This window comes from Equus caballus, chromosome 8 (assembly GCF_041296265.1).
Source record: "Equus caballus isolate H_3958 breed thoroughbred chromosome 8, TB-T2T, whole genome shotgun sequence".
Lineage (NCBI taxonomy): Eukaryota > Metazoa > Chordata > Mammalia > Perissodactyla > Equidae > Equus > Equus caballus.
The window spans coordinates 4,107,036-4,128,120 of record NC_091691.1 but is presented as its reverse complement, the minus strand read 5'-3'; the positions used below and the strand labels follow the sequence as shown (position 1 = coordinate 4,128,120).

General features: G+C 60.6%; 1 protein-coding gene across 31 annotated transcripts; it reads left to right on the top strand.

The window, feature by feature from the left end:
- The first annotated feature begins 6,305 nt into the window (after positions 1-6,305).
- AIFM3 (AIF family member 3) lies at positions 6,306-21,032 on the top strand. 31 transcript variants are annotated; one of them, XM_070276092.1, is made up of 22 exons: positions 6,505-6,571; positions 8,448-8,576; positions 9,124-9,296; positions 13,048-13,261; positions 13,497-13,606; positions 13,855-13,964; positions 14,054-14,098; positions 14,347-14,443; positions 14,516-14,628; positions 14,806-15,000; positions 15,453-15,544; positions 15,654-15,784; positions 15,899-16,014; positions 16,115-16,186; positions 16,280-16,343; positions 16,940-17,016; positions 17,119-17,236; positions 18,519-18,617; positions 18,879-18,954; positions 19,461-19,560; positions 20,182-20,202; positions 20,428-21,031. In XM_070276092.1, exons 3-22 carry the CDS (start codon positions 9,266-9,268, stop codon positions 20,908-20,910), a joined length of 2,364 nt encoding a protein of 787 aa, XP_070132193.1. In that variant the 5' UTR covers positions 6,505-6,571; positions 8,448-8,576; positions 9,124-9,265; the 3' UTR covers positions 20,911-21,031. The 31 variants fall into 31 exon arrangements, 27 of the variants coding, with proteins under 27 accessions (XP_070132212.1, XP_070132207.1, XP_070132195.1 ...); XM_023646770.2 differs by having other exon boundaries at positions 19,461-19,565; positions 20,428-20,793; XM_070276103.1 differs by having other exon boundaries at positions 19,461-19,565; positions 20,041-20,202; positions 20,428-20,793.
- Positions 21,033-21,085: the final 53 nt, after the last annotated feature.

Below are 21,085 nucleotides of genomic sequence, written 5' to 3'. Positions count from 1 at the left end.
CCCGTCTTTCTGGGAGGCTCTTCTCTAGCCGAGTCAGTGGTCCCCAGGCCCCTCTGAAAACCTGACCCTGCTCTTGCAGTCTTCCGTGCACACGCTGGTTCCCTGGGTCGTTCGCAGCCAGAGCTGGAGCACAGGAAAAGCCCTGGCCTGCCCTGGAAAGCTCCCGGAGCAGATGGTGATGATGGCTCCGACAGTGGGGGGCGCTGTGGAGCCCAGGGCGGGTTCAGGAAGGCTTCCGGGCTGCCTAGGGGAGGGGAAATAATGGTAATCCAGGCCAAGGGAGCAGCTCAGGGCTGGAGCACGCCCGGCTTTATTTTAGCCCCTGTTCCCTTGCTGAATCGTGAGGCCCCAGGTGACCTGGCTTTCCTCGACCCCTCTGGTCTCATCGACACCGCTGGCCCTCCATCCGCGCTGCACAGCGGAGACCCTGGGGTCCCACCCTAGGTTCTGCTTTCATGAATCTGGGCGCTGGAGTTTTAAAAAAAATTCTCCAGCCAAATATGCAGCCAAGTTTGAGAACCACTGTGCCAGCGAACCCCTTCTCTCCTGCGCCTCTGGCTCTCGGAAGCCCTCCGGCCAAGGGGCTGTGCTCCACCTTCTGCCGCGTGACGTGAGAGCCGAGCCGGGTCCGCCAGGGCGCGGACAGAGCTGGCGGGAGGATCGAAGGCGCGGGCCCGCATCCTCCCTGCTTCGCCTTTATGCGAGGGGGCGGGGGCGCCGTCGGCGGGGCAGCGCGCACGCACCTGGTGCTCCGCGGCGTCCTCAGGATCGGGACCCCGCCCCTACTACCCACGCCGAGCTGCAGCCCTCCGTCCCCCGCCATGGGGCCGAGGAGGGGGCGCACCAGGGCTGAGTCGGGGGTAGGCGGACATCTCACGGGGAGGGAGGACCTGGCGGGGGAGAGGTGGAGGACGGAGAGCTCTGGGGCCCCCGGAGGCTCCCTTCCAGCCCTCGGGTCCCGGAAAGGGCTTGACCCTTCCCCGACGTTCTCCGGAGCTCAAGGCTCCCGGCGTCCGCAGAAGGGCCGGACCGGGTGAGACCCCCTTCGCGGGGCGGGGGCCCAGCGGCTGCAGAGGGCGGGGGCGGTGGGTCCGGCGGCCACGCCCGCTGGGCAGCGCCCGCACTTCCGACGCCTGCGCCTGGTCTGCCGCCCAGGGCGGAGCGGGGTCCGGAGCGGGAGGCAGGGAGACGGGGGGGCTCTGGGGCTGTCAGCGCTGCCCTTCTGCGCACGGCTCTGCCCTCCCAGGGGTTTCGGCCCTAAGTGACCTGCGCCCTTGTGGCTCCGGAGGGGAGGGGCGGGAGCGTCCCAGTTCTGCCATCGCTAAGATGGGGGCGGGCGCCGCTCAGGAGGAGGGCTGGAGCGTTTGGCTAAAGCGGCGGCCCAGGGAGGACAGCCACACCCACCCGCCGAGAGAGCCCTGGGGAACCCTTTGTTCAGGCTAAGGAATCTGAGGAAGGGGGTCGGGAAGGGGAAGTCCTCTGAGAGACGGCGGCCGGAGATGCCCAGCAGCCAAGTCTGGGACAGAGGGAGTAGGCGACATGTCCAGTAACTGCGTCGAGGGCGAGCTCCAAGAGGAGTAGGGAGCTGGGCAGGGCTGCGCCAGGCCGGGTGACCAAAGGAGGGGGACCCAAGCCCTTCCCGAGTGGCGGTTTGCAGCCTACCTGAGCTCACCAAGACAGCTCTGAGGAGTTTGGGGAATTAGGCTTTGGCATCGGAGGTGGAAGAAAAACATCCATAGGATGCAGCATTCAAAAGACGGGCATCCCATGAAACGTCTCCCTCCCTGTCCATTCCACGCCCCGTCTCCCTGCCTTGAGCTGTATATGTTATGTATGTATCTTTCCAGAGTTATTCTATAACATACAAGCAAGTATATCTGTAAATATTCTTTTCAGTGTTTTCCCTACAGAAAGGTAACATAGATGACTTACTTTTCCGCACCTTGCTTTATTCCCCCTATCTGTTTTAGAGATTGTTGTAAATCAACATATTGAGTCTTTGTTCTTTTTTGTCGCTGTATAGTATTCCACGAGGTGGATGTACTGTCATTCATTTAATGATCCAGTACTGATGGACAAGTAGGTCCTTTCTAACCTTAGGTAATCACGTGCATTAAAAGTGAGTTCCTTCCAGTGGCATTGCTGGGTCAAAGGCTCTGGGCGTTTGTGATTTTGAGAGCTGTTGCCAAATTACCTTCTTTAGGGGCCGGCCTGGTGGTGCAGCAGTTAAGTGAGCACATTCCACTTCCGGGGCCTGGAGTTCTCAGGTTCGGATCCCAGGTGTAGACATGGCACTACTTGGCAAGCCATGCTGTGGTAGGCGTCCCACATAGAAAGTAGAGGAAGATGGGCATGGATGTTAGCTCAGGGCCAGTCTTCCTCAGCAAAAAGAGGAGGATTGGCAGCAGATGTTAGCTCAGGGCTAATCTTCCTCAAAAAAAAAAAAAATCAAATTGCCTTCTTTAGGGATTGCCTCAATTTACACTTTCACCAGCAATGTATAAGAAAACATTTATAACATTTTTACAAACCCTCTGTAGACACCTTTGTTTTTGCTGAGGAAGATTTTCCCTGAGTTAGCATCCATTGCCAATCTCCCTCTTTTTTGCTTGAGGAAGATTTGCCCTGAGCTAACATCTGTGCCAGTCTTCCTCTATTGTTTTTGTACGTGGGTTGCTGCCACAGCATGGCCACCAAGGAATGGTGTAGGTCCGTGCCTGGGAACTGAACCCGGGCCACCGAAGCGGAACGCACCAAATTTAACCATTAGGCCACAGGGCTGACCTATAGATGCCTTTTTTATGGCTGAACAATATTCCATTATGTGGCTGAGGCAGCTTATACTAGCCCATCTGTCACTGAGGGTGTGGAAGTTATTGCCAATCTTTTGATGATAAAAAGTCCTCAAGTCTAAGTAAGGGCTGCATGGGAGGGCCCACCTTCCAGCCCTTGGGCTGCTTCTGGCCCAGTCCTTGCTCCAGGCACTTCCTGACCTCCTGGTTCCCCTGCCCCCTACCAGTCTAATGCCAGCCTAAGTTGCTGATGTCTTTTTCCTAAAGATGCATGCAATGAAAAACCCTAACCCAGCTCCTCCCTGGCCCGTGACACACCTCCACGTCATACCCCTGCCCAGAACCCAGCACTCAGACCAGACTGGACTGGCATTCTCTGAGTTCCCCGGAATTTGGCACCTTCCCGCCTTGCCTGTGCCCACACTTCCTTCTGCCTAGATGCCCTTCTCCTCTGTGACCTCCTATGGGCTTGTCTGTCCTCAGCTCTTGCCACCTCCTGGTAAAGCCTTCCTGACCTTTCCCTCCCACTGTGAGGACTGGAATTAGCACTAGTCACTTCAGAGCCTGGGAACAGGATGTTGCTGGCAGCAAGCCAACAACTTGGGGAGGTCCAAGGGGAGGCTGAAGAGCTTGGTAGGAGCTGGAGCAGAGTCAGAAAGCTCCAGAGAACCCAGCTGGGGACATGGTTGTCAGGCTCTGTAGACCGACCTGGGCTTGGGGGAGGCTGGGCTGCAGTAGCCAGAGCAAGGTAGGGAGTCAGGAATAAGGCCGGGGATGGGGGCTTGGCCCAGGCTCTCTCACCTGGGGATCCCCCAACCTCTGCTTCCATATGAATAAATCACTGTGTAGCTCTGGGCACTACTTGCACCCATCTTGCCCCTCAATACAGCTGGCTCAGGTGTTGGTTGTGCTGTGTCAGCCTCCCAACATTTCCCGGGGTTGGTTAGTTAAACTGAGCTCTCCCCTTCTGGAAATCTGCCTCACTGCAGCAGGAGAGAGTCCCCTACTCTCAACCCCTGCCCTCAGAACCCCAAAGCTCAGGGAGGGCCCTGCTGATCCTCAGACTGGCCTTCAGGGGGCGCCAGTGTCAACCCCAATGTTAGATATTGACCTTATCTTACTTTCTTACCTGAAAAAGGACCATCCTGTGCAAGCTGGCTTGGAGACCCTAGGCTGAGGGGAGTGGGGAACAGGGGAAACTGACAGGAGGGGGCAGATGTAAGGAGGACAGGGACAGGCTTGCTGTGTGGTTGGGGTGTTCCAGGGTGGGGTCGGAGGGCAGGGGATCACCCTCCTCACCTGCATCTCAGATCTCAGCAACACCCTCCCTGCCGTTGGGGTGTCTGCCAGCTCTGGGACTCTCACCCACCCCAGGTTGCCTCACTACATCTCAACCTGGGGCTCAGTTTCCCTGTTTGCTATCACCCCGTTGTCAAAGCTGGCAGGGTGGATGCTGTCTCCTTGCCAGAATCATCCTCGGAACAAGATCAGGACCTCAGGCTGCTGAAGCCTCAGAGGCTCCTGGGTATCCCTGATCCCCCTGTCCACTACCCCCGAGTCTGGGGGCCCTCTGTGAGAGGCAGCACTTTCAGCTACCTTCGCTTTTAGCTTTTGCTCTGTGGAGATCTTGCAATTTCTGCCCCACTATGAGGCAGCCAGAGCCTTGAGCCCAGTCCCCAGGGCTAAGGGTCCCATGACGGACTCACCCCATGTCGGGGGCTGCACTCCCCCCATGTCAGGGCATCTCCATACAGCCCCCAGGCTGACCTGTGGCCCCCCAGTCTCACTGCTGGCAACCCAAGCTCAGCAGCCCCCACCCCACATCCTGAGCTACCTCTGTGTCCCATGCCTGACTCTGCACCTGTCATGGTGCCCTGCAGGCAGCCCCAGGGGGAGGGCACTGCAGTTACCCCCATGTGTCCCAGGGAACCTGGGACAGAAGAGTTCACTGACTGCAGGACTCCAACTCTCCATGGACACCCTGTGGCCGAGCCAGGCAGGGCTCTTCCCTCCCACTCCCACGCCTCCACCTCATAGCCCAGCAGCATGGAGCCAGTCTTCCAGAGTTCAAGGCTCTTCTCTGCCACTCACCAGCTGTATGCCCTTGCAGTCTCTAACTTCTCTGGACCTCAGTTTCTCCATCTGAAAATGGAGGTGATACAGAGCCAGCCCTGATGACCTAGTGGTTAAAGTTCAGCGCTCACCACTTTCGCAGCCTGGGTTCATTTCCCAGTCACAGAACCACACCACCTGTCTGTCAGCAGCCATGCTGCGGTGGCAGCTCACATAGAAGAACTAGAACCACTCACAACTATGCAGTGGGGCTTTGGGGAGAAAAAACAAACACGAAGGTGATACAAAAAGAACCTTGCTCCTGAGGCTGTTGTGAAGATTAAAGGGATAAACACATGTGAAGCCACAGCCATGGTTATTTATGGGGCACACTGTTGTCCTGGCTAGGGGAGTTGGGGGTGGGGTTAACACGTGTGTGGAATGGGAGCAGACTTGTTGGAGGCCAACGGCACCGCCCGAGCAACGCCATCTGCCCAGTAATGGGGCCTCTCCTGTGGCAGGGGCAACAATCAAACTGTGGGAACCACACATGGCCACAGAGGAAGGGCCTGAGCAGAGCCACACGTCCCCTCCAGGCCTGGGCCCCATGCCCACAGGCATGAGTGTGACCCATGCAGGCCCTGGTCCTGCCCCTGGGTGAGACTCAGCCTCCCTGAGCTTCGCCATCTATAAAACGAGGGGGGAGTTGTGCTTGCCCCCCTGGGTGGGGTGGGTCATAAATAAAGATACCCTTGGAAGGCTGTATCAGCCTGGCACAGGGGACTGTTACTGCTGTCGTTATTGTCATTCCTACAGGAGGAAAGCGAGGTCCAGAAAGGGATAAGATGGCAAAAAAAGAGGACCCAACATGAGCCACAAAAAGAGCAATAATAGGACAGCAGAGTTGGTGGGCCCACATATGTTTAATGATAGATGTGACATCACTTCCCTGGAGTGTGTCATTCATGCATTTCCCACATAGTCACTGAGTTCCAGTTTGCTAGACGGACAAGCTCTACCTGACCACAATGCAAAGATCTGGACAGTCAGGACAATAAAACATTGGAGCCAGAATATCCAGGCAGGATGGAGTCTGGGAAGGCTGGTCAGGGGGCGCTTCCCAGGGTGCACCATGATTTATGGGGACTCAAGTTCTCCTGGTATAATGGCAGATGGGAAAGAGAAAATGTAATAAAATATAACTTAAAATAGATCGTATTGTGTTGGGAGGGGGGGGGGAGGGAGCTTCAGGAGACCAACAGCCAAGCGAGTCAAGCTACCAGTGGGGCAGTCGGAAGTGGCTTGGGTTTTATATTTCCTGGAGAGGTTTCGGGCGGTTCAACTTCCTCCACGCTGCCCACGGATGGTGCGAGGAAAGGAAAAATTCCGCCCGGTGCGCAGCGCCCCTCCTGGGCGCCCCTCGTGGGCGCCCCTCGTGGGTCGTGAGCATCCCCGGGGGCCAAGATCCCGCCGGGGCGTCCACACACAGGAGGGACCCTGGCTGCCTCCCCCGCCCCGCGACTCGTGACCCGCATCCAAACTCCGAGGCCCCCGGCCGGACCCCTGACCCCGGGCCGCCCCACCTGCCCGCCGTGGGGCTGGGCGCCGCGGGATCCCGGCCGCAGTGTCTCCGCAGCGCCGGCCCCGCCCCGCTCGCTCCTCCCCGCCCCCGCGGCCGCGGCCCCGGCCCCGAGCGGCTCCAGAGCCCAGGCCCGCGCCGAGCCCAGGTGAGCGCCCGCCCGGTCCCCGGTTCCCGACCCCGCCACCCCGGCTCGGCCGCCGGTCCCGGCCCCGCCGCCTCTGCGCCCGGAGCCGGTGCGCGCGCGCTCGGCTCTCGCACCCGGGGCCGGGGTGTTGGGGCTGGGGTCGGCAGCCGGGAGGTAGAAGAGCCGGGGCTGGAGAGCCCCTTCCTTCTCCCCTCCCCCGCCGTGTCCTGCCGCTCGCCACGGGACCCTGCTGTGTGCCAGTCCCCTTCCTGGGACGCCTGGTGTGGTGGGGGACCTGGACAAGCCGGGAAGGCTGCTGGCACCGGCTTCCTAGACAGAGCCAACTGCACGTGCAGAGGCAGGGAGAGTGCGCAGGAGGTTTGCGCCTGAGCCCGAGGGGAGAAGGGGAGGGCCGATGGCCCCCTCAACTGGAACGCCGGGCTGAGGAGCTCGGATGCCATCCGGAGGAAGGCTGGAAGCCACTGAGGGTCCCAGCTGGGCGGCGGCCTGCGGGGCGAGGGGGCGGGGGGGGGGAGGGGGGGAATGGGATCCTCGATGGGGGGCGCCAGGCGGAGGAGTCGGGGAGGCTTCCGCCCGGCCTGCACCAGCTAGGGGGGTGGCCGGTGAATCGGGACACAGGCTTCTGGTGGGTAGTTAGCACTTGGGCACTGTTAGAACTTTTTGGCATTGGGCAGCTTGTGGTCAAGGGACAGCACTCTGCAAAAACTTGGGGGCCCCTCCTGCCGTGCCCCTCCTGCCTTGCCGCTAGCAAGGACCTTTGCCTTTCAGTAGGGGTGTCTGGGTCTGCAGGATGCAGGAGGGCTCCAAGCCAGCCTGCACACAGTAGGCCTGGAGAAGGCTCTTTCCCCAGCAAATCTCTTTCCAGGCCCAAGACGGTAAAATACTGGGGCACCTGGGAAGGGAGAGAGCAGCCTAGACAGGCCCCTGGTGGCAAATTGAGGTTCCACCTTTTCTGGGATCTGTGGCCCAGCATGTGAGGCCTGAGGCAGGCAGGAAGGAGGCGGGCAGGGCTGAGCCAGAGGTGAAGCTCGTCCCTGGAAGGGACGGAGTAGGTGGGGCAGGAGGTGGCCAAGTTTTACAGACCTCTGAAAAACCTGGGGAAAGAGCATGGGTGTGCCCAGGCAGCCTTCGGGTGCAGTGCCTCCTTGCCTGTAATGGGCGCCTCTAGGGCAAGCAGGCTCAGGTGCTGGGCAGTAGATGGCCCCTTCCCAACCTTCCCTCCCATCTCCTCGGTCCCCTCGCTCTCAGGCACCTACCCAGGGCCCTTGCTGGGATCGGGGCAAGACCAAGTAGACCTCAGCCCCACCTCGAGTGAGACTTGAGGAAGAACTTCAAGGGGAAGCAGAGGAGATGACAGTGGGATGGACTGTGGGGAGGTCAGTTGTAAACAGGGCAGCTGCACTTTTGTCCCAGGCCTTCCAAAGTCCAGTCTGTAAGCTGCATCTTCCGGAAGGCCCACCCTGTGGCCTTGAGGGCTCCTTGGCTGCAGGGATCTCTTTGCTGACCAGTGACCCCCTCCCCCCGCCCAAGCCCGGTGGCTTGCAGGGTGGTATGGGGGCTGCCTGGGTCCCTGCCCATCTTGGAACTGATTAAGGTGAGAGGGGGGTGGAAGGCCACCCAGGTGCCCCTGCCTGCTGCTTGACCTTGGCAAGCCCTTGGCCCCTTGGTTTCTCCATCTGCTGTTGGGCATGACCTCAGCACCAGGGGCCTGGCAGGCATTTGTGAAGAGCCGGAGATAGGCGGGTGGGAGCCAGGGCTGTGTGCCTGGCCGCCCTTTCCCCCAACCCCATCAGGCCGGGCTGGCCGCCCACTTCTGTTCACCATGGAGCTGGGTTTCCCTGGGGACCAGTGGACTGACCCAGCCCCGCCCCCTCAGCCCCTCCTGGCCACAGCTCACACTGGGAGGAGGGGTGGAGGCTGGGCTGCCTCCTGGACCCCTGCCCCCCTCGGCCTGCCTTCCAGAACCTGGGCTGGGAGCAAGAAGCAGTGGCTGCCCTTGGAGGAGGTGGGTATTCAGGGGCTGCCTGCCAGGGTAGGGGCAGGGGCCAGGGAGAACTAAATGTCACCCTCATGGTAGGAAGGAGAAACCTGAGGACCAAGAGGGCTCTAAGCTGCCCAAGGTTAACTGGGGTTTGACCCCAGGCATGGTGGCCTCCTGGGATTATGGAGTGTTTCACAGATCCCAGGCTTCGGGATTTTGAGTGGGCAGCAGAAATCAGGGAGGACTTCCTGGACAAGGCAGCTGTGGGGCTCAACCTAAAAGGGTGACTGAGGTTGGGGCGGAGGGTCGCCCCTAGCAGTAGGCACAACCTTTGCAGAGGTGGGAGCGGGGAGTGAGGGTGCTGAGCCTGGAGGGCCTCAAAGGGGAGGTGCCCTCCTGGGTCCTCTTATTCCTCTGGAATCCAGCTCTGCTACATGCAATGGTTACCCGTTCAAATGTGGACCTCTTCCAGAAGTTCCCTGCTCCTCCATCTGTCTGTGTCTCTCTGTGTCTCTACACACACCCCCTATCAAAGCCCAGTCCCCATAGATGCCCTGTGTCTCTCCTGCAGGTCCTGGAGGCAGCTCTAGCTGGGATGGTGGCTCCAGCATCTCTAAGGGCCGTGGGGGGTCCAGCCCCACTAGGGGCACTCTAGGCCTCCCACAGCCCAACACCTGTGCCCCTGCCCTCTGCCCATCCACGGGCCACTCGCCATGGGCGGCTGCTTCTCCAAGCCCAAGCCAGGTACCTCCTCTCTTCTTGCCTCCACCCTCCCTCCTCCTCCCTCCTCCCTCCTCCTGCTACCTTCCTCCTCCTCCTCCCCCTCCCCCTCTGCCAGCGAAGTAGGTCAGGCTGGGCTGGGTGGCAGCTGGCTGCGGCTCCGAATGTTAATGCTGTGCAGGCAGGAGGGGGTAGGGGGCCTGGAGCCCTTTTCCTGGCTCCTCTCCAGTGGGCCCCCCTCTTTATTTGGGGCTTTGGGTGCTGGTCGTGGGAATAGCAGCTGAATCTTTCTCAGAAAGGGGAGGGGAGGGTTTCTCCTGCTGCAGAGTGGGGGAGGGGAGCTGTGTCCCCTAGGGCTGGGGAAGGGGGGCTCCGGGGCCACCCTCAGCCACTGTGTGACCCACGGCACATAACTTACCTCTCTGAGCCTCAGTTTTCCTTCCTACAAAGTGAGCCTGACTTCTCAAAGTTGCTGTGAGGGTGCAGTGGACAGGTCCCGGCCCTCTTCACTTCTTCAGACCCCCTGTGTGACCTTGGGCCACCTCCTTAGCCTCTCTGGGCACACTTCCTCATTTGTATAGGCAAGGCCCACCCTGCCTGGCCCAAGCAGTTCCAGCTGGGCTGGGGTATTCCTGGCACTGGGGGAGGCCTGGGTCCACTGTCCATGGAGACCCTTGTCCAGCCCCTACTCTCACTCCTCACTACACTTAGGAAGGCAAGGGTGTGCAGGCATGTCACAGATGGAGGAACCGAGGCTGACAGAAGCGTCTCTAGGGCCCAGTCAGTGCCCGCCCTCCCTCCCGTCCAGGCCACCCTGCCCTGGCCAGCTCGCCCCGGCTCCCCTTACCTGATACCCTTTGGCTCCATTACCTTGGAACGCATGAGCCTTTTTTCCTTTTCCTGGGTCTGAGGGGGAACTTGGGGACAAGAGGAGACTTGGATACCCCACCAGGCTGAGGGACCCCCCTGCACCTGCCCCAGGAAATAGGTCTCCTTCCCTGACACCCAGCCCTGGGCCTGATCTCACCGCCCTCCCTGCCTCGATGTATGACTTGGGCATACATAATTGTCCACTGTCTTGACCTCAGCTTTCCTCCATCAGAAGTGGGCAGGAAGATGCCAGCTGGCCTGGTAGTGGGCTCCTGTAGGACTGCTGGGCTGGCAGCAGGCCCTGGGCAGAAGATGCCACCTGCAGCTTCTTTTAAAGGCTCCTAAAGTGCTGGCCTGCCTGGGACCCCTGGTGCCAGGTCTCCTGGTCCAGGGGTGGCCACTCTTACCACCCCAGAGGCAATGCCAAGAACTTGGGCTCTTAAGTCCAACTCCAGCCTTGCCACTTTGCTGTGTGGCCTTGGTCAGGTGACTTCACCTCTCTGAGCCCCTATGTTCTTACGTGTAAAATGGGGCTGTTGTGCTTAGCACAGGGCCTGCCACACAGGAGGCACTTGCAGAACGTCATTATCCCCTCTTTAGGGGGCTGGGCTCCCTGCCGCCAGGACTCCTCTGTGTGGCTGTGGCAGGAGGGCAGGAGCTCAGGCCCCAAGTGCCCGTGTTGGGCAGGTCAGGGGTGAGGTTCAGGGAATTTCGGGGTCTGGGAGTGAGAGCATTCAGCCATGAGGTTCAAGGGGGTCAGGAGGGGCCGCAGGGAGGCTAGAATAAGCAGAAGAGTTTTGTGTAAATTCTTCACTTTGTACTTGCTCAACTCTGGCTGGGTGTGCATTAGCACATGCTTCCTGAGCTCCCTCTGTACTCCCCATGGCTCCAGTGGCTGTGTTCCTTATAGGAAGTGTTCCAGGCCAGACCTTGCTAAGCTCAGAACTAGAAGGAAGTACACCTCTCTTGGCATCTGGTCATCTGCCTTTTCTTAGCCTACAAGTGCTACCTAACAGCTTTCCCTCTTCTCCATGGCTGCCAGGAAGCTCAGAGCTAACCAATAAAACACCACTACCCAACTTTGTCTATTGAGTTTCTACTCTGAGTTACATGTATCATCTCCTTCCACATTCACTATTGCCAAAGAGGTAGGCACTGTTCTCTCCATTTTGTAATGAAGGCATCTGCCCGAAGGCGCTAAGTCAGGGGCTGGTGGTCATGTGGGCAGCTGGGAATCATGGAGCTAGGGCTGATCTGGCTCTGTGGGTGAACAAAGATCCCCTTCCCTGGCTGCCTTTCTGCCACTGCTCCTGACTTAGTGGCTTCCCATTAGACTGCATCAGCAAGTGCCTTGGAGCCTTCTGGAAGGAGGTGGCGGATGAAAACAGCCTGGCTTGGTTGTTATCTGGGCCCCTGCCAAGCTGTTCCTGTGAGCTCCCTCTCCACATCTCACATAGCTGGTGTCAGCTGAATCTGAAGTATTTTTCTTTTTAATTCTTCTAAAAACATTCTAACACCATTACATAAAGTGTGGAAAATGGAGGAACAAACCTACTCTCCTCATAAGCCCCCTACCTGACACAGCGGATTCACGTGGTGGTGTGCTCTCCCGCCCTTCCTGCCCCCGCCATGCCTGGGCTGGGGCTGGGGTCCTTTGGGTGAGGGGGTAGGGTCTTCCTCCCCCCACACAACCCGCTGGGGTCCCATGCCAGGCCAAGGTGGGGACCAGCCAGCGAGATGAGGGACATGCAGGGGCTGGGCAGCCAGGGGAGGTGACACCTGAGCTGCGTCTAGGTGGGTGGACGGGAGCCAAGGCCGGAGAGGTGACTCCGGCGCTTTCTTTCTGAGGGTCAGGTCTGAGGTGGAGGGGGGAGATGGGAAGTCGGTAGAGGCCCCTCCTGCCCCCACCTGGGCCCACGCTGTGCCCGGGGCTTAGCTTCCATCGCTCAGCTGCCCCCCCTGCAGCCGCAGCCCAGGAGGCAGGATTATCGCTGCAAAAAATTCTGTTTATTGTTCCTTTCTAATTAGAAAAATACCCCAGGCACACTGTAGGGAATTTGGAAAATGTGGAAAAGAATAAAAAGGAAATGACAATCTTTGTCTAACTCCCCCTACAGTAGGTCCCATGTGGGAGAGGGGTCTTCTCTGTGGAGGCTGGGGGGCCCGTGCCCCCTCTTGGTGGCCCACATGCATCTCCCCCACCCCCCACCGTGGGGTTCACCCCCAGGGCCCCAGACCCCTGCACACGGAGACACTGACAAACCAGCACCTGGTAAATGAGGAAGGATTCTCAAAGTGGTGAGAATAGCTATTTTAAGAAGTTGAAATTACGTTGTGTACACTTTTATTTTTAATTTTGAAAACAATTTCAAATCTATGGGAAAGTTGCAAGCATAAAACAACGAACCCTCCACATCCCGTCTCCCAGATTCCCCAGCCGGGGACGGGGCTGCCGCAGTTGTGGAAGCCCTGATGGCACTTGAGTCAGACCCTAAACGTGCTCCTGACCCAGCAGGGTCAGGGATGCGTCGTCGTCCCCCGGGGACTGTGCCCTGGGAGTCAGAGCGAGACTCGGGGCACCTGGGTTCTTTCCTTCACAGAGATTCCTGGAGAAAGGGCCATTTCAGAGTCAAAGGAGCTTTGCTTTGTGCTGCCTCACTGATTTTGTTATTGAAAAAGAGAACATGCAGAAATTAATTCAAGCCCACCCCACCAACCCCTGCCGTCCCTGCTCTGCTTCTTGCCTGGTTCAAGGCTCTTTGCCGGTGGTGCAGATGGCTTTCTAGAGAGGTCAGGGTGCAGGGGAGAACCCGTGCTCAGAGGCGCCGGCCCACCCAGAGCTTGTGGGGCAGGCAAGGAGGTGGGCCGGGCTGGGGGCTCACCAAGCCACCTTGCCTGCCTGCAGTGGAGCTCAAGATCGAGGTGGTGCTGCCTGAGAAGGAGCGGGGCAAGGAGGAGCTGTCGGCCAGCGGGAAGGGCAGCCCCCGGGCCTACCAAGGCAATGGCACAGCCCGCCACTTCCACACTGAGGAGCGCCTGCCTGCCCCTCACCCCTACGCGGGCACTCAGGACTGCGTGGAGGCCGCCGTCTGCCATGTCAAGGACCTAGAGAATGGCCAGTGGGTGCTGGGTCTGGGAGGGGGGCCAGAGAGCGCCAGGTGGGAGGGCAAGGTGCAGGCCATGGTGGGGGCTGGCAGGGTGGCCCATAAGGGGCCCATGGCCAGCTCCTGTCCTGGCCATTTGTGGCTTCTGCTGGTCTGGGCCTGCTCCCCAGAAGGCTGGGCTCTAGGAGGAGGTGCTGGCAGGAGGGGTGCCTGGTGTGTGGCCTGACCTCTGAGTGCAGCCCCTCCCTAGGATGCGGGAAGTGGAGCTGGGCTGGGGGAAGGTATTGCTGGTGAAGGAGAATGGGGAGTTCCACGCCCTGGGCCACAAGTGTCCACACTATGGTGCGCCCCTGGTGAAAGGTGAGCTGTCCTGGTGAGCTGTCCTAGTGCGCGGGAGGTGGTGCGGGACCTCCATGCGGGGGGTTGGCCATCACAAGGGGGCTCTCTACCCCAGCTCCACCGGGCCCCAGTTCAGCTCGGACCCTTCCGGACCTCCAGGCCCTGCTCTATTAATGGAGCCTCCTGGGCTGTGGGGAAGGTGCTGGGACATGGGGATCCTTGGAGACGGCTCTGCCTAGTGGCCCCAACCTCACACTGCCTCCTCCCAGGTGTGCTGTCCCGGGGCCGGGTACGCTGCCCGTGGCATGGCGCCTGCTTCAACATCAGCACTGGGGACCTGGAGGACTTCCCTGGCCTGGACAGTCTGCACAAGTTCCAGGTGGGGCCGGGTGAGCAGTGGGGTGGGAGCCTAGAGGTCAGGGGCTGGAGCACCCCAAAGCCTGGTCCTGATTAACTCAGCCCTTGCAGGTGAAGATTGAGAAGGAGAAGGTGTACGTCTGGGCCAGCAAGCAGGTGAGTGGCTGACTGGGGCTCAGGCAAAAGGGAGAGGCAAGGAGGGCGTCTGGGCCCAGGAAACAGCATGTGCAAAGCCCCTTTCGTGGGACAGAGCCTGATGTGTGTGGCTGGGAGGCAGAGTGCAGGGCTGCGTGATGGGAATGGGGTGGATGGAGCAGCAGGACCTGGCCTGTTGGGATGATGGCGTAGGAAGCATGGCGATGACTCCAGCTCCCAGCTGCCCCCTACTCTGCGGCCAACCCCAGGCCTTGCAGCTGCAGCGAAGGACCAAGGTGATGGCCAAGTGCATCTCTCCAAGCGCTGGCCACAGCGGCAGCACCAACGTGCTCATTGTGGGCGCAGGTTGGTGGCAGGGTCATGAGGGGCAGGGTGGGGTGGGGGAGGAGGGGTCTCTGACCCACCGCCCCCCCTCAGGTGCAGCCGGCCTGGTGTGTGCGGAGACGCTGCGGCAGGAGGGCTTCTCAGACAGGATCGTCCTGTGCACCTTGGACCGGCACCTCCCCTACGACCGGCCCAAGCTCAGCAAGGTGGGGCCAGTGGGGGCTGGGCAGGGCCCACAACCCTACCCCTCTGAGTCCCTGTTAAGCCCACTGGGAGCCTTGCTTGTCTCCCCTTGGGGGTGTGGCCAGCTGCCCTCTTCGCTCATGCCAGGCCCACCAGTTGTCCCCCAGAAAGATATGGATTTGTTGAATTCTGTCCTGCAGCCCACATGTGACCCAGGGCTGGCCCTACCCTCCCTGGGCCCCAGGGCCTCTGTTGCAAAGTGGAACAGTGGCTGTCTGGCCCTCTCTCAAGTTGGCTGTATCCTGCAGTCCCTGGATGCACAGCCTGAGCAGCTGGCCCTAAGGCCCAAGGAGTTCTTCCGAGCATATGGCATTGAGGTGCTCACCGAGGCCCAGGTACGGGGCCGAGGCTGGGGAACAGGCCTGGGGAAGGCTTCATGGGAACCGTGAAGGGAGTGAAGCATGGGGCCCCTGAAGGTGTGGAGAGGGCTCGGCCCTCCTGGCCCCGCTGCCCAGGCCCCGGGGGTGCTGCAGGCCGGGGAGGTGGCACTCGAGCTTCTTCCTGGCAGGGTCTGGACACATGTGGAGCCCCAGGGTGTGGGGACACAGACTATCTGCTCCAGCCTGGGGTGGGAGAGCCTGGTGGGCCTTGGGAGTGAAAGGAGGGTTTTGAATGGAAGGTGATGTTTGAAGCTTAAAGAGGGAAGAGGAGCTCCAGGAGAGAGAGGGAGGAGGACCCCGATGGCAGGAACCGCCCCTGAGGAGCTGCTCAGAGGGTCCTGCTGGGCTCCGGGCATATTGCAGGACCTGGGAGTGGGGGGCCACACTCTGCCTTGCGGGGGTTGCAGGTGGTCACAGTGGATGTGCGAAACAAGAAAGTCGTCTTCAAGGATGGCTTCAAGCTGGAGTACAACAAGCTGCTGCTGGCACCAGGGAGCAGGTGGGAGGGTGTCTCCCCCCATCCCCTGCTGGACATCAGTTAGGGCACCAGCCAGGATGGGAGGGCTCAGGGTACCAGGAGCTCCTCACTGACACTGGCCACATCTCAGCCCGAAGACCCTGAGCTGCAAAGGCAAAGAGGTGGAGAACGTGTTCACTCTCCGGACACCTGAGGACGCCAATCGCGTGGTGAGGCTGGCCCGGGGCCGCAACGCGGTGGTCGTGGGAGCCGGCTTTCTGGGTGAGCAGCTGGGGGTGATGGGAGTGGTTGTCAGGCTGTCATGGCCGGTCCTGCGGTAGTGCTGGCCTTGGGAGGTGCAAGGTGCCAGCCTGCCACCCATTGCCCTGGCCCCAGGGATGGAGGTGGCCGCCTATCTGACTGAGAAGGCCCACTCAGTGTCCGTGGTGGAGCTGGAGGAGACGCCCTTCAGAAGGTTCCTGGGGGAGCGTGTCGGTCGTGCCCTCATGAAGGTGAGCCCACCCCAGCACTCAGCCCTTCAGAACCCTGGGTGCCCAGCTCAGCCCCCACGGGGCTCTCACCCACTGCCCACCCGCCCACCTGCCCTGACAGATGTTTGAGAACAACCGGGTCAAGTTCTACATGCAGACGGAGGTGTCGGAGCTGCGGGCCCAGGAGGGAAAGGTGGGCCCTTCTCCCTGCCCCCTGCTCCTTTCTGTTCCTGCTCACCTGTGCCTGGGAGCTGGGCCTGCCTGCTCACCCACCCACTCCCCACAGCTGAAGGAGGTCGTGCTGAAGAGCAGCAAGGTTGTGCGGGCCGACGTCTGCGTGGTGGGCATTGGTGAGTGGGTGAGGAGGCAGGCGAGAATGAGCAGAACTACACACACGTGCTTGAGTGACGTTGGGCCGGTTCCCTCCCCTCCCTGAGCCTGAGTTTCCACATCTATAATGGGGACCCCAACCATACCACTTTACAGGGCTGTTGGGGAATATGCGTGCCAGGCTTAGCCTGGGCCTGGCATGGAGGATGCCCCCAGTAACCGCTGGCCACTAATACTCAACTCCATGGCCTGCCCTACGCAGGCTGCAGGACACAAGCCTCTAACTGGTCCCTGCTCCCGTTGAGGTGCCAGTTTGGGGAGGGACAAAGCTGGGAGGTGGCAGCACAGGGGCTGGGGAGGCGTGGCATGCTGACCCCCACCAGGAGGCTTCATGGAGCACTTCTCAGAGGAGGTGATACGTGAGGCCTAAGGGGAGACATCGGGGTCTATGGGGGTCCAGGCAGAGGGTACAGGACGCATGAAGCCACAGGGCGGGCAGCCGGTTAGACGATCAGTCTGGGGCTGGATTGTGGTGTGTGAAGGGTGTGGGTCATGGAGAGCAATGAGGCAGAAGGGAGGGACCAGGGAGTGGACACAGTGGCCCCTGTCCTGTCAGGCGCGGTGCCCGCCACGGGCTTCCTGAGGCAGAGCGGCATCAGTCTGGATTCCCGAGGCTTCATCCCTGTCAACAAGGTGGAGCTGGGTGGGCTGGGCAGGTTGCTGGGCTGGGGGTGGTGGGAGGTCCAGGTCAGGGCCCCCGTCCCACCCACGGAGCCCTGGGCCCTCTCCCCACAGATGATGCAGACCAACATCCCAGGCGTGTTTGCGGCTGGTGATGCTGTCACCTTCCCCCTGGCCTGGAGGAACAATCGGAAAGTGAATATCCCACACTGGCAGATGGCTCATGCACAGGGTACGGCCAGCCCCACGGAAGGGTGGTAGGTGGGAGGCTGTCCCAGGGTCTCAGCCTCCCCCAGGCCCACCCCTCAGTTGCTGGCCTTGGGTCCTGGTCGCTGGGTTAGCCATTCAAGGCTCTGTGGTAGCCTATCTGGCCAGCCTCACCCAGGTGATCAAGCCAGCTCACAGAGCATGCCCTGTGGCCCATCTCCAGAGACCTCCCTCCAGTCCCTCTGGACACCCCAGCCAGCCAGCCACAGCTCCCCACCCCAGTTGTCCTTCCACCAGCCTCTCTTTTCCTCATGTCTTCAAAGACACACGTTCCGCAGAATTCTCCACCAACCTGTGCAGTCACCCAGGGAGAAAGGGATTTAGTGGGACATGGGCCAGCTCCCCATTCAGTGCCTCTGTCTCCCCTGGGCCGTTGGACTGGCTCTGTGAAGGCAGTTGCCTCAGGCAAGCCCCTAGGAGGCGGCCATCTGGGCCTGGAAATTCAGACTCAGCAGGACTGTTGTGTTCTCTGAGGAATAGCATTCCCCCCACATTTGGTGGTTACCGTGCCTCTGAAGCCTCACTTGACTGCACACCTGGGCTGCTAAGCTGCAGGTGCCAGCAGGGTAGCTGCCTCACAGGGAGGACCACCAGGCCCCCTGCACCTCCTCCCCTTCCCTCTGCCTTCACATTATCTGGGCATCTGCTGCCTGAAGCACCACTCCTGGTCCAATTTCTTTCAGGTCCTAGGTCTAAAGTTGGTGCTAGGTTTAAAGAACCAAAGGCCACTCGTCAGCCAGGCGTAGTTCAGGTTTAACTGGGAGGGTCCAGGGGACTCTTACAGACATCCAACTACCTGGGTCCAGTGGGGCCTCACATGAACTGGGAAGCCACCCCCACTATTCTCTGGGTCCATGGGTGTGGCTGTCCTCTCTGCTTCTCTGGGCACTTGTGCCCCATTCTCCTGTCTCCCTCTTCAGACCTGATGTGTCTGATTAGTTGTCTGTGTGCACAGCTGAAATGGCTGGCTAGCCCCACAACCCCAGGAAGCAGACCTTCCAGACCAGGACACTTCTTTCAAATTCTCCAGAGAAGCAATCTAAGCGGCTAGCTTCGACCCAGGTGTCCCCCTCCGCACCCATCAACTGCAACCCATGGTGGGCAGTGGGCTGCGAGATGATGCCCTTCTTGACCTCTAGGGAGGCGAGGAGGAATCCCCACATCTCAGGGTCCCCAGAGAGCCCTGGCAGGCGGTGTAGGGGCGGTGAGGGCTAGGGTCGGGGCTCTCACGACCCTGGGTCCCTCAGGGCGGGTGGCGGCCCAGAACATGCTGGCGCAGGAGGCGGAGATCAGTACCGTGCCCTACCTGTGGACCGCCATGTTCGGCAAGAGCCTGCGCTACGCAGGTAACAGGCGCCTCGGCCCGGGGCGGGGCCAAGGTGCCAGCGGAGTGCGGGGCTACGAGCATCCTAGGGGCGGGGCCGAGAGAGCTATAGGAAGGAGCGAAGAACTCGCTGGGGGCGGGACCGGGACCACCTAAAAGGACAAAGGGAGCGGGGCCTGGAGAGGGTGCTGGGGGCAGTTCGGAGGGCACAGGGCATTGGCCCGGTGGAGCTTCACCCCCTCCGCCGGGCTCACGTGGGCGCCGCCCGCCGGTCGGCCCACAGGGTACGGAGAAGGCTTCGACGACGTCATCATCCAGGGGGATCTGGAGGAGCTGAAGTTCGTGGCTTTTTACACCAAGTGAGAGCAACGGGGCGGAGCAGGGGCGCGAAGCAGCAGGAGCCCGGTCAGGAGGGGGAACTCACCCCAGAGAAGCTCTGCTCCAGAGGGGGCTTCCCAGGGAGCTGGCCGAATGGCAGGGGGCGGCAGCTAGGCGGGAGCAGGCCGAGGAAAGGTGAGGGGGCGGGGCATTTACCTTCAGGACAGCTCTCTGAGGCGGGGCTGACACCCCACTTTTACACTGAGGAAAGTCACACAGATAGACAGTGATGATCCCAGGACGGAGCCCAGCCCGGAGCCCCACTGAGGAGGAAGGGTGGAGCCTCCCTGGGGTCCTGCAGGAGCCGGAAGCCCATGCTGGGCCAAGCGGTAAAGAGCCCAGGAGGGAGGGCTGGGTGCGCAGGACATTCCTGTCGTCTTCGGTAACATGCCGCCCCGGGCCCCAGGTGGACAGGAGTGCGTCAGGCTCTTCAAGAAGGGGGCCTGCTGCTGGGCAGTCCTCCGGCTCAGCCGCCCTCTCCCTGCAGAGGTGACGAGGTGATCGCTGTGGCCAGCATGAACTATGATCCCATCGTGTCCAAGGTGGCTGAGGTGCTGGCCTCAGGCCGCGCCATCCGGAAGCGAGAGGTGGAGTGAGTGTGGGCATCAGAGGCCTTGGCCGGGGGTGGGGTCTCTTGAGGGACTGGCTCAAGCTGCCTCTGGCAACCAGCTGCCCCCACAGCCCTCCAGAGCCCTTCCCCCACTCTTGGGTCCCACAGCCTGAGGCTCCCAAGGCTATGGGGCCCTGTGGGGCAAAGATTGTGGTTTGGGAGTGGGCTGGTTATATGTGCTTCTGGGGGATAGACAGGACAGGGGCCGTGTCCCAGGGCAGGGCCATGCTGTGGGGAGGGGTCAAAGCCCACTGCTGGGGCAATCACTGGACCTGGGATACCTGACTGCACGTGGTTGTGTTGAGTCTGGCAGAAGCTTGGTGGGGAAACGCAGCTAGAGATGCCCCTGGGGCCACCCTGCACAGAGATGTGGGGTGGTTATTCAGGGTCTGGGGGACACTGAACGCCAGCCGTTACCCTCATCCTGGTGTGGTGGCAATGAGAGCTCTGCCTACAGAGAGCCCCCAGGGACTGGGAAAGCCTGGAGGCCACAGGACAGGGGTAGGCCTCAGGCTGGACACAATGGAGAACCAAGAGGGGACATGATGAATGACATGGTCTCTCCTTGGCCTTCTCTCTCTCTCTCGCCTTCGAAAAGGCTGTTTCTGCTGCACAGCAAGTACGTGTGTCCTGTCCTTCCTGTTGACCGTTCTGAGTTTTCCCCACCTCAGCCCAGAGCCTGCCCCTGATGGTCTTCCCTCCTCTCCCCAAGTACACATCCCTCCTGGGCACCAGGGCCTGACACACAGCAGGTCCCTGCTGTCCTCAAGGGCCAGCTGCTCATGGTGCCGAGTGGGAAGCCTGCTCTCTTCTGCCCTGACTCTTCCTCCCCTCATTCCTGCAGGACCGGCGATATGTCTTGGCTCACAGGGAAAGGATCCTGAGCTTGCATGCAGCAGACTTGGGCAGGCACGCTGGGGCACCAGGGACAGAGGCCAAGCCTTGGGGGCAGGTGCCAACCTCCAATTTCCCAGGATCCCCCACGCGAGAACCTGAGTCCTCCCAGTGCTTGCCTTGGGCTGCCTGGCTCACCTCCAGAGAGGCCTTGGCTGCCTCCAGATGCTCACCACCCAAGGCCTCAGCTGCCACCAAGGGCTGGCCATGGAGGCAGGACAGGCCCTGCCTCTTCTCCTGCTATTGGGACTGGTCCCCTGTAGGGGCCCTGCAACACATCAGACATTATCTTAAAATTAAAACGCACACATTCGCAGATCTGTGTGACTTCCACTGTAACTGGGCAAACACTCGTGAAGGGGAGACAGGCACAGCCACAGAATGCTCCATGCCACACCAAGAAGTCTGGCCTGTGAGCGCCCAGCGGAGGTAGCCCTGATTCTTTGCCCCTCCCGGCCTCCCGCCTCCCCCGACTCCGGTTAGGAAAGGCTTTTGAAGGAAGGGCACTCCAGGTAGAGGGGACAGCACATGCCAAGGGCTGGAGACAAGAAGTGCTTCTTCAGAGGTCAGAGGCAACTCCCGCTTGGCAGTTTGGGGGCATTCGCCCA

Bases quoted from the DNA above. Each gene is read 5' to 3' on its own strand.
- AIFM3 (XM_070276094.1), top strand. From the start codon at position 9,266: ATGGGCGGCTGCTTCTCCAAGCCCAAGCCAG. The intron at 14,444-14,515 runs GTTGGTGGCAGG...GCCCCCCCTCAG, and splicing joins CGTGCTCATTGTGGGCGCAG to GTGCAGCCGGCCTGGTGTGT. The intron at 17,017-17,118 runs GTGGAGCTGGGT...CTCTCCCCACAG, and splicing joins GCTTCATCCCTGTCAACAAG to ATGATGCAGACCAACATCCC.